The sequence below is a fragment of the Dufourea novaeangliae genome, unplaced genomic scaffold (genome assembly GCF_001272555.1).
Source record: "Dufourea novaeangliae isolate 0120121106 unplaced genomic scaffold, ASM127255v1 scaffold177, whole genome shotgun sequence".
NCBI classification, from domain to species: Eukaryota; Metazoa; Arthropoda; class Insecta; order Hymenoptera; family Halictidae; genus Dufourea; species Dufourea novaeangliae.
In genome coordinates, this window is record NW_015374070.1 from 87461 (window position 1) to 100383 (window position 12923).

A 12923-nucleotide genomic window follows, 5' to 3' on the forward strand; every position below is an offset into this window, starting at 1 on the left:
AATTTTTATCTATCAATTGTAACTACACGTTGAAAAGTTTTCAGAAAGTATATGCACAAATCTACACTTGCACTGAAGAAAGAACATAACATGAAATAACAAACAACACCACAAATTCATTCTAAAATATAAATAATACGAATTTCGATGATGGTCAAAATGGACCCTGCATTAAGCCTACCGTCGCATAGTCAGCTGTCCAACACATAAACACTCTATTAAACATCAAAACAAAGTAAAACCATCAGATCGACCCTCCCCAAACGATCACCAAAGAGAAAAGAAACCCTTTTAGGAACCTTTCATGTCCTCCACCCCAGGCACGCACGAAACGCGACTCTGATAGACTTTGATAGCTCCAAACATCCCGAAATGGCGGGCCAGAAAGGACACATTCGCCGGTTTATTCGTCTCTTAGGCGGCGGGTGGAGAAAAAGGAAGCGTAATTGAAAACGAACAAGGCAAATAAGAAATTCCAGGCACGAGTAACGAGATGGCGGGATTGAGAAGAGCAAAGGTAGGTTCTGCGAGACAAGAGAACCCGCGAGCGAGGCTCTGGCGTAGCAGGCGCGAAGGAGAGGGATCGTGAAACCGCAGAGCGGGATATTATCGAGCGCGTGCAACGTGCGGTTAGGGCGGACGATGCGGCATCGTCGTCGTGTATAAATCCGCTGATACGACGTGAAAGCCGACGCCGGGTACGGGACGCGCCTAGGATTTTTCTCGAGGCTTGAAACCCCGGCACGGGGGAGGAGGCTGGAGCTAGTTCAAAAGATGTCAGATAAGGTCGGCGGTGTTATAGGCGCAAGGCCCGATGCTGCAGTTGCAACTGCAGCTGCCGCAGAATCGCTGCAGGGGACGACGTGGGGTGAACGTGACCGGCGATACGAAACACGGGGAAGCGTCGAAACTTGAACAATAACGAGTGGACTGGTAATTTTGATATAGTCCGTTTGAGCTCACTGTGGATTATACTCGTTTAGAGCTTGTATGGATGATGGAATCAAGATAAACTAGAATTAAAGTTCAATCTGTTCAGACTCAAATTGACTTTACTGTCCACAATAACTTGTTCCTATTTTTATAATTTAAATATTATACATTTTATACCGATTGTCAGCAAATGTGTGGATTAAACATACAAAAGATTAATCACTTTGTTATCAATACGACGAGGAAATTATGTGGAGGGAAATAATGTAAGAATAATCTCAATTTCTATTATGTATCTCTTAAATCATTTACTTAATATACTTTTACCACTTTCTACCAAATTGCTTTATGCATTTATAGAGTTACATGTACGAAAAAGCAAAATTCTGTTGTGTATCTTTTGAATCATTTTACTTGTATATTTTTATCAACTTTCTTTATGCATTTATAGAGTATGTAATTATATAGAAACACAAATTTCTGTACAATTCTTGTTTTTTAAGGTGATGTATAAGAGCACGAATTTGTGTAAACATCTGCGATCAACTGATTAACTTACAGTAATTTTCTCAACTATTTTATGCATTTATGGTACGCCCAAATGTTAACATCTAGCTTTTTACCTTACTGTTAACCCCGTGCCTTACGATCTTCTCGACGACTTCGCACGCTGAAGTTACTATTAATCATTTACCAGAAGCAAAATCAATTGCAAACTTGTCGTAAGTGTACAATTGTTCTAAACATTAAACATAACAATACGAAACACGGGAAGCGTTGAAGCTTGAACAATGAGTGGACTGGTAATTTTGATATAGTCCGTTTGAGCTCACTGTGGATTATACTCGTTTAGAGCTTGTATGGATGAGGGAATCAAGATAAACTAGAATTAAAGTTCAATCTGTTCAGACTCAAATTGACTTCACCGTCCACAATAACTTGTTCCTATTTTTATAATTTAAATATTATACGTTTTATACCGATTGTCAGCAAAATGCAACGAAATATTATACGTACTGAAGATACAACGAGATGTTCATTTCATTTCTAACCAAAGTGTTAGTAAGCCAATTATGTTTCTGTTTAATTCGTGGTTGCAGTAGGTAAATCTAAAGTTGCAGATTTGCAATGTAAATTATCGGTATCCCTGCAAATAATGATGATAAAACTAGTAATAGAACACGTTAATTTTATAATGAACATTTCTCACCATAAATATGGAATAAATTAAAGGATTGCAGTTACAAAAATTATCCGATTATTTTGAGTAACAGAATAAAATTTCCCGATCACTTTTAGTAATGTGTGTACATTTAATATATCCATTATGACAACCAAAAATACTTTCAATACTATGCGATAACAATCAATCATTTTGCTATCCGATATAGAATAATTTAACTCTCTTCCGTACCTGAGAAACTGTCTTGAACTGTTTTCGCAACGAAAGATTCTATGTTTCTAAGTATATTAACCATCTTCTTAACATTCGATTCATATGTTCTATTTTTTTCAAATATGTATAATAGTAAGCTACCCCCATAAAACAAAACTAAATAAGATCTACTAAAATCAAGTTAATCCTCCATTAAACACTTTTTACCACGGTGTGGTTACATTACTCAGTACAAGGCCAAAAATATTCACAGATAACACTTTAAATATTTCCAGTTTGAAAAAATCGATCGCTAAATCCCTCGGGGCAATCGCTAACGACGTTCAATATTCCTGAACGACGCATCTGGTCGACGTTCTGGAATTATTAAATCCTCACGAAATGACCATTTCGGGCTCAAGTTTACCGATAATCGTGATTTACAGCCGCGAACGAGCGTCGTCTGCTAGGGCGATCGTCCGAGTCGAAACGAGTTTCCTGACCGATTGGTATGCTCTCGCTGTCGCCACGAAATCGTTACAGGGTGTAATAAAACACCGGAAATTGCTCTTTACCGGCGTCCCCCGTCTGTCCACAGAAAAACTCATTAGTCGCCGGCTCGATATCGCGAATGTCCGAGCGTATACGCGCGATTCCCGGCCAGGAAAACGTAAAAAAAAAAAAGAAAAAACAGAAAGAAGGATCGACCTTCGAGAAAAATTTCGTCAATGAGAATATACATCGTCCCGACATCCTCCTTCGAGTCTATTCTGAAGAAACATGTGCCACAATCTCGCCGGATGAAACGTCCCTTTTGTCCACGTGGTCCCGGCCCCCGTTGCTTATTCACGACGCGTGGACTAAACGAGGGTGGAAAGGTATATAGGAAAAACTGGCCTACATACAGAGCTACGTCGCTAGGGATGGATAGACGGGAACGTCGAGGTGGACGAACAAAGGGGGACGACGTTCGACTTTTCTTGCCCGGGCGAAATGTGTTTCTTCGTTGGTGGAACGCAATGCGGCTACGGAAATTGCAGCTAGATCGAACGATCGGCCCCTGCGGGGTGGGTAGGGTGTTCAGCGCGAAGAGAGATAGCTTACCTTCGAGATTCGCCATGGAGAACCTATAGCTGTCGATCCTTGGTGTGTTGATGTCCGAGTTGAAAGGCCTGAGTGTCGCCGAGCTCACATTGTCCAGACCCTGGAACATCGATTTATTTATCGAGACATTAGTGGATACAGTGGTAACGCTTCTATTTTTGGATGTAATAATATGCGAGGGTTTGGGTTGGTGCTTTTCGATGGAGAACAGAGGGTGATTTGGAACGTGTTGTGAATTGGAGGTGGCATGGTAGGAGATAAGAGAAATATTTTTTTTTCAGGTATGAGAATGTGGTGTACTATTATAACACATCCAACGAATCAAGTCAGTAACTGTAAACAAAGGGACGCGACGACCATTTAGGTGAGACAGGGAGAGAGACAGTTGCCAGCCAATAGCTGGGCTTAACACGCGAATGCTGTAGTTATTTTTACTACCCCGTCTTGGTGGATCAGGAATGGGTATACTAATGTGTAATACACTATTTTTCCTAATAAACTAGTAACATGATTCAAATTCAATAGATTTTCAGAGTCACTTCTTCTTGTAAAATGGCGGATGTTACTGGACAATGATTTTCTATGAAATAAATATTAAACTCAACGAAACATGGTGGATAATTTATTGGTACACGTAATAGATTACTGCAGATATTCTGTTACTTTTTACAAAACGTAATAATATTCTATAGACATTTGTTAAAATAAAATTCAATTCCTGGGTAATGTATTTCTACCGAAGTATCACAACTTCTGTTCTAAAATTAATACATATAATATAGTTGGATACTTTTAAAGGCTAGATATTCGAATGACAAAACCGTACCATAAAAAATGCAATATATATTTACTTTCACAATGCCAAAATTATTCTATCCATGTCAGCACCTAAAATTAATAATTCAAGCGTAACTCGTACCTGTAATAGTAAGTTTTATTATCCGCTGGCAGTTCTTTCTTTCGTTTTTTTTTTAATTTCTTTATTTATCGTCGCATCAACCAAGGATAATTAGCGACTACATTTGCCAATTGTTTACATGAGTTGCGCGATAATTACAGTTTCCTAATGTAATACACAGTCTATCTTACGAATCTACTTTTATAGGAATGCTAATGCTGTAAAGCAATACAATTGATCGTAGTTGATAACAGGGTTCTGTTTAGACCTGCGTCGTTGATGAACGATAAAACTTTTACGATCTCTTCTGTTTTATTCAAGCAATCCTTGATGTCCCTGGTCAATTCGTATCTTTCTCATTTCTTTCTTATTCGCTGTTTAGTAGCACAAATGTATTATGGGCGGGAGTATAAATTCGCAAAAACGAACGTATAATTCTCCAAGGCGAAACCGTGGTATTCGACACAATAAAGTTACCCAAGCCTTGAAACCGCGGTTCGACTTCTTTTCACGCGATCTTTCCCTCCTTCGTCTCCCCCTAAAACGGCATCAATAGCCGAGTATATTTCACGAGCAACCGCCGGCGGACGGGTTCCGTGAAACGGAAATAGCGCCAGGCGAACGCGGGCTGAATTTGTCGCGGGCTCTGGGGTGGGTTTCTTACAACCGCCAGCAGGCGACACAGCCGATCGGTAATCCGCTCGAGATCCTTTTACGCTCGTAGCTCGGCTGGAAATACGATTTGCGCGCGCGCGGGGGTGCCCCGTGGATTCGCTCACCCAATTTCCTCCGAGCAGTCGAGTAATTCCAGAAAGGCGACGGCGCTCTCAGGGGATCAATTTCGCGCCGGGACTGCGAAAATTCGCGACGCGTGCAACGCGACGGTTTCCACTGGTGTCAATGTTTTCGCGCAAAAATCGAGACCGCGGCTGAAATACAACCGGGGCTAGCCGTGAACGATGCTGAAAACCGAGAACTGGAAGATTTCCAACGCGATGAACTGTCGGGGGAAGCGAAACGCGCTTTCAACGATAACAACGTGACGAGTGATGGATCGGGTTGATGCACTGTATCGAAACTTCGTGGAGGGTGGGGGAGCAGGGTATGGTAAAACTTGATTTTATGGGAAATGTTTGCGGGAGGAAGTTTGCTCTACTCGAGCAGGATTAGTTTGAATAATTTAACAACGAATAAGTGAGAAATGTCTCATGTTGGCTTTGACGAAACTTTAAAGGAGGATGGTATATCTCTACCACGCGTTCAAGTCACCGAAGCAGTGTCTTCTCCACGCGTACTAATATTACTTTTATGAAAATTCACCATTTGAATGCTCACTGGAATAACTAAACGTGGTAAACAAATGTCCACTTTTTTTATGATTTGAATGGCTTGTAACTGTTGTAAATAATATGGAAATATACGTTTTACGCGTATGTTTTAATTTTTTCTCACCTAATATTGAATAAATGCTCCCTATACGATACACTTTAAACTTTTAAAGCAACCATCGTATTCAATACTAGATAATAGTGTTGTTACGTTTGTTTTGTATGCTGTGTTAATTTCTTTTTTTTCGAAACTACGCTTTCAATTCGTTTGATGGTCAAAGACATACCGAGTGCATAAGCAAAATGCAATGAACTAAGAATGCTATCGTTTCCAGACCTCTAATATGTATATTCGTTATGTTATAATTAATGTATCAGAAACTCTTCTAAAATAATCTGTTATCCGTACATTGTGTGGATTAAAGGCTATGACACTTTTCACGTTGCCCGTACGATGTACGGACTAAACACACAAAAGATTAGTCACTTTGTTATCGATACGACGAGATTATGTGAAGGGAAATAATGTAAGAACAATGAAATTTCTATTATGTATCTCTTGAATCATTTACTTAATATACTTTCACCACTTTCTATCAAATTGCTTTATGCATTTATAAAGTTACATGTACGAAAAATCAAAAGTCTGTTGTGTATGTATCTTTTGAATCATTTTACTTGTATATTTTTATCAATTTTCTTTATGCATTTATAGAGTATGTAATTATACAGAAACACAAATTTCTGTACAATTCTTGTTTTTTTAAGAGGATATATAAGAGCACGAATTTGCGTAAATATCTGCGATCAACTGATTAACTTACAGTAGTTTTCTCAACTATTTAATGCATTTATGGTACGCCCAAATGTTAACACCTAGCTTTTTACATTACTGTTAACCCCGTGCCTTACGATCTTCTCGACGACTTCGCACGCTGAAGTTACTATTAATCATTTTCCAGAAGCAAAATCAATTGCAAGCTTGTCGTGAGTGTACAATTGTTCTAAAAATGAACCATAACAATCACAAAAGTAGCACTTAACTTCAACTTGAAAAAAATGGATAATACCGATCTTTACAAAATCCGAACATAAAATCGTCACGATCAGTTTGACTCATTTTTATAAGGCAAGGGGTTAACCTTATAGAACCTTTCACTAAGAACTTCACTTCGTAGACTCAAATTTTCTAAAAAAAGAACTTACATGAATTGTGATTTTGCGCACACGTCCATTCCATTCGTCAAATAGCGTCTTTGACAACGAACCTCGTTCTGCTTATCGATAATATTCGTTCCAGATTATAAAGACGTTCTTCGATCGCGACCAGAAGAGACTCGGGAAAATCTTGCCCGCTCACAGGGATCCGGGCGAGGGGGCTCACGTTCCTCTCGCAGTGGCGGCAGAGCCAGCGGTCTTCCGCGTTTTGAGCCATTAGCCGTAAATAATACGAGAGAGCCGAGTTGCCCGCTCGGCCGTGTGTGTACATGCGGCGTTCTACGGCGGTTAATCAAGCAACAGCTCCGTACAGTGAGCACACAATGCCTTCGGTACCGTACACACAAACACACATACACACACACATATACACACGACAAAACGTCCGAGCGGACAGGAGAAAACTGGGCTCGCCGTGTGTACCCCGTGTACACGTTCCGCTACGCCCGATAGATCGCCTCCTCACCACCCCGCCTCGCTCCTCGGCCTAGTTCCCTGTGTACCCCGGATCACACGGGACCCCATGGGACATTCTATCGGCGATTCCTCGACGGCTGAGCATGCTTCCGAGTGAAACGGCTGAAAACGCGGGGGTGACTCTGAACGGTGAACGATGGAACGACGTTCGAGAAATGGTCTGGATCTATGCATGGCAAAAGGATTTTGGCCTTACCTTTGTTAACTCATTAAGTCCCAAGCAGTGAAGTAAAGCGATGTTTACACATAGTCATTTAGTTATTGCTTATGAAAGTGTATAAGAAAGACTATAAATGCTGGCAAAACAATGTTTGCTTTGGGTATTTGTTTTTATTGAAAAACGTAAATAAAATAACTTATATGCAGTAAACACTCCGTGAGAGTTTGAAAGTTGGGTCCGTTTCAAAACTTTTATGGTGCACCACGAATCGTTTCGATACCTCACGAATCTATTGTTTGTTCGAAGCTTGTTCTTTGACAACAAAAATGGAGGGGGGGCAATAAGTTATACGATTGGTAAGTTCCGCGACCTCCCCTCCCCAGTGGTGGGGATGAAATAGAAACTCTCACGAGGAACTTCTTATCCAACCCTCACCAAATTTTTACTGTATTATTTTGCCGCAATATAAAGATGCATTATAATACTAGACACTACATATATGTATTGTAGAAGCCCACTACATGAGAAAGATAGACGAAAAAATTTCAATGATTTAAAAAAAAATTAGTTTATAATAGTGCTATAAATAGTTCAATTATTTCAAATTACAAATCGTCGTAGGATCTAAATAAGAGAAGAAATAGCGACGAAAAAATATTAAGCAAATCTTTAAAATCCTGTTTCATAATTGTAACATGAAAAACAGAATTCAATAATGTAAATTCACTGGAAATAAACGAGATAGTATACTATAAAAATAAACTACGATCAAACTATCGTTTACATAAATTAATCAAATTTGTAAATTATCGAATGCCTTAGTAATAACACTATTTATTGTAAGCATTACAAAAGTCACAATTTTTTTAAATTTAAGAGAAAATGTGTTTGTTATACATAACAATTTATCCAATCGATTGTATAATCTCCACTAGTTTCCGCATCTTTTGTACTCTTTTGCACAGCATAAAGTGTATAGGTATATATTTTTGCTCACAGTTCTTTAGATGAGAATTAAGGTCAGTGAACACTTCGACGAAGCGCGGCGACGTGAATCACAAAGAAACAAGGAGAAAATTTTATAAGCAATTGTTCCTTGTGAAACCACGCACATTAGACCGAAGCGAGGCGAAGAAAATTTTATTCTTGTTTCTATTCTTTCGCTGCGATTCGCTTCGTCGCGTTTCGCCAAAGTGAGCGCTAGTCTCTAAATTTCCGCCTTATGAACGTATAAAAATCGCTACAATAAATAGAATACATACATTGTCGGCCAAAAGTATACGACCGTGGTTCGTGAAAAATGGGAGAGTAAAAAATTACATATTTTCTAACGATTTAGCAAATCTTGTGGATTTAGTAGATATAAAAACTATTTATGTTCACGAATTAGGAGACTCATAGTTTTGGTAGTTAGTCTAGATACAGCGAAAATAAATTGTTTGTTCAAACGAATTTCGGGTTAATAAACTGGTTTTCCAAACATGTCGCTGAACTCTTGTTACCCGAACCGTACCACGCGCAATATCGATGGTAAAATTTCACAGAATTTGTGTTGAAATTCTCTTACATCGGGAACGAATGATTAGTAAATCAAATTAAAATACTCTGAAGTTTTCAAATACTCTGGGTTAAATACGTACTATAGGTGTGGAAAGTATTCGTACACCGATCAATTTTTAACAAGTTCCGCATAATTGCTGTTTCTTAACTAGTTCCTGTAAAACACAGCGTTCGTGCATACAGTACCGCTCAAAAGTATTCGAACGCTTGGATTGGATAGAAAAACACAAAGAACTTTCAATTTCTTGATTGAATTCTTAAATTCCTGATGATATTCCACATACTGTTTTTCGATATCTTTATATCGGCGAATAGTCTTCACCACGAAGAACACGTACACTGCAGAACGTTTTTCAATTGAAATCTCGGTAACTTTCGGCATTTTCAGCACGTTAGAGCGAATGTTGTTTTGCCAAGGGACGAATGAGAAATGAATAAGAAAAAGGTTAATTTCGTATTTATAAGATTCTAATTAAACTATAAAACAGAAAACATTTCACTGCTACATTATTGTTAACGAGTACGAAACGAGCGAAAAAAACCCAAACTGTTCATAGTAATCAAAGGACGGTCTGTCAGTGGCACATTAATATTCTTGTTTTATATGTTCCCTAAATATTACATATCATCGGCTAAGAGCCATAAAATATACCTCAAAATTTTTAATTCTTATGTATTATGGTTAAAATAAAAGCAAACTAAGTATGCCATGTCTGAAATCGTGTTGAGAAATGATTCTCTATAAAATGGTAGGTTATATTCCCTAGAAAAAAGTGGTTCTCTTTCATTTTAACCACAGTACATAAAGAATGAAGATTTTGCTGTGGTTTTGTAGTTGTCATTGTCGTAAACTCCAAAAGTCATATCGTTCGGATGATTTCGAGCGGTACTCTATTTGCGAAGGTCTCTGGAACAGTGTTTTTGATCTTCCATAAGCCTGTTTTTGAATGTTTAAAAAATATCAATAATTTCTCCAGATATCGTTCCAACTTTCTTGTGAAAGAGACTGTAATTATTTGGGTAACTATCTGCGAATTATCATAATAATTATTATGGTAGTTCTATGTTTCGCCACAAATATTGCCCCGTTATTGCGCTCGATTGCCCGTTCCATCTTGAGAAACTGAAAACAAAGGTCTTCTCTGGAAAGCTTCCTTATTGTCGTGCACCGTTTAGCGTTCAGCGTAAGAGGCCGAAATCGTTTCCCCCGTCCCGCAACAAAATGGTAACTACAGTTACTTCCCTCCCACGTATGCTCTTCGAAAATTGCCCACGAATCGATTAACTTGCCGACGAGTGTGTACAACCCGCCGTAGAATTCCACGAGAAATTCGTTCTCCTATCGGGCCGAGGTATCTCTGCCGCGTGCACGTCAATAACACGGCTAAATATCCGTGACAATGCGCACGAGATACGGCGGACATAACATCCACGAGTTTCGCATTACAGGAAGAGTCGGCTTATCCGCTCGAATCTAATTGTTGTGCCTGTTGGCCGAATGGTGGTTACCGGGTCGTTCACCACATTCACACCCACACCGAGCCGCCGCCGCTGCTCGCCCAATAAGGGAGAGCCATCGATACCGCTGTGTAATGGGTGCCCCTCTCTGTGTTCTCGGGTACGTAAACCCCGATTTATCGAACCTGATGCAACTCACTGATCTCGAAAATGAACATTTCTTTTTTTTTTTTTTTTCGTTCAGGGCATGAATCACCTCTCCATCATATTTTTAACGTTTCCCAATCGTCCGTTGTTAAATATTGTGTAGGATATAAAAAGAATAGAATATGAATGTCACTTCATTTGTTATCCTGTGATACATTATTACGCAGACGTATATTTTTATCTATAAGGGAAGGTTAGCGAATTTGGACCATTGCTTAGGTTGGATCACTACTGTAACTTGATATATGTAAGCAATTTGTACTATATAATACACAATATTTGTATGATAGTGGTGATTGCATTAACTAAATTATTTAGATGTAGAGTTGTAGACTTTTATTGTCTATCATTAATTGCTTACACATGGCAAGTTACAGTAGTGATCCAACCGAGGAACCGGTCCAAATTCAGCAACCTTACCTTACTATGTACTGTTATTCAGGTGACGTTGAGTGAAACAGAAACTTCTGTCGGATAAATGTACAAAAGGAAATGTCATCTAGTTGTGTTAAATAGAAATACGTTCAATACAAATTAAAATCGGAAATTTAAATTGACATGATAGGATCTATATTTATTCATAAGTAAATTATGTATTCATTTCATATTAAACAACGAAGCAGAGCAACGACAGAGGATAACATTATGCAACCTTTTAATAATTGTAAACATGTTTCTGTGTATAAATTAATTTACCATTTAAATTGTAAACGCTTTTCAAGTTATTAAAAAGGTTGAAATTATAAGTTTGAATTTATTAATTACAAATTATTATTCATCCAGAACATTATCGAGCAAAACATTGATCGTTTAAAATATCCTGAAAAAAATAACCGATAAAAACTGAATATGAATATTTCAGCAGAGTACAATTTTCTGTATATGTAGTACATATTTACTTACACAGATTCTGATGACCAGATAATAATTTGTTATCGAAAAGATGACTCGTTACACTGATTAACTGGAAGTGAACTCTTTTCCACCGGTCAACACATGAAACCGAGGACATATACAATTGTATGTTACAGCCATTACGACACCCCTTTTCCACAAACCCTTCGAACTACTTTGAATTTTAAATAGTTAACGATCTTATTTTTCCACATGCAACTGCATGGTACTAACATTATCCGGAAAATCTGTAAACTGTTCCTGTCACGTGTGTTTTTCGTTATAAATTATATACATTGGCTTTTATTAACAAATATGCTTCACAAGAATACATTAAAATAATACCCGTGGGAAAGCGATGAAGAAATCGAGTAACGTGTTACCAAAAACAAAAAAAAAAACAAAAAAAAGTTAATCGTATGTACAGGTGTAAACAAAGCATTACGTAATGCCAACATTCAAACATTCTCGAGCTAGGCGGCCCTCGAAGAGGTTCTCCACCTGTGATGCAATAACACCCGGCGTTCGGGCCGCGCCCTTAAATTTTTCATGGCCACGACGAGTCTCTTCCTGCGCGGGCTGCGGCAGAGTCCTATGAAAAAGAGCAGAAAGCTCGCACTCGCCGAGTGTCAGTTTACTCGTGGAAAGAGTAGTTTACTCTCGACTCGACTCACTACTTTCACGGCCTTTCACGCTGCCCTCTCGAGGGCCCGCGTTTTCCCGGGCAAAAGACGCGGCAGAAAGAGGTGGAACGGGGGCTGACGGCAATTTATTTTCCGCGGAGGCCTCTCTCACGCCGAGCTTTATTGCTCGGCGATAAAGCCACGGAAGGGGGAGGGGGGTGGCTTCGCCCGATTCGGCTAACGAAGCCCGATGCATGTTTCGAGAGTCACAAGGAACTTCCTCGTTCGCGACGGAACGTGTACACACTAGGAAAGGCGGACAAGAGTTTGAGGAAAAATCACGGAGTATCAATTTATGGCCGAACATAACCGTTTAGATATATTGAATGTATTGGAAATCGTCGTGCAACTGAAAGGGACACGACACCTGGTGTATTCAAAATTTATATATTTTTGTAGTATTACTTATAAAGATTATATAACAGGTGTACCAATAAGTAATAGAATATTTGCCTGGCCTTCCCAGCGAGTACTAATTATATAGGGTATTGAGAAATCATTGTGGATATAAATGAAACAGCAGAAATCCTTGATTTCCATAGAAATGAGTACTGATTTCGTGAAGAAATAGTGGATTACTGATTGGTACACCTAATAAATGTTTAAAAACTGAAATTAATTAAAGGGA

The 12923-nt window shown here is 38.8% G+C and overlaps 1 protein-coding gene across 1 annotated transcript in view; it reads right to left on the bottom strand.

Moving 5' to 3' along the window:
• LOC107190306 (amyloid beta A4 precursor protein-binding family B member 1-interacting protein-like) overlaps positions 1 to 12923 on the bottom strand; it is a 125393-nt gene that overhangs the window by 37047 nt on the left and 75423 nt on the right. The window contains 1 exon segment of the mRNA XM_015579097.1: positions 3413 to 3512. Within this exon segment, the coding sequence (XP_015434583.1) occupies positions 3413 to 3512 (100 nt within the window).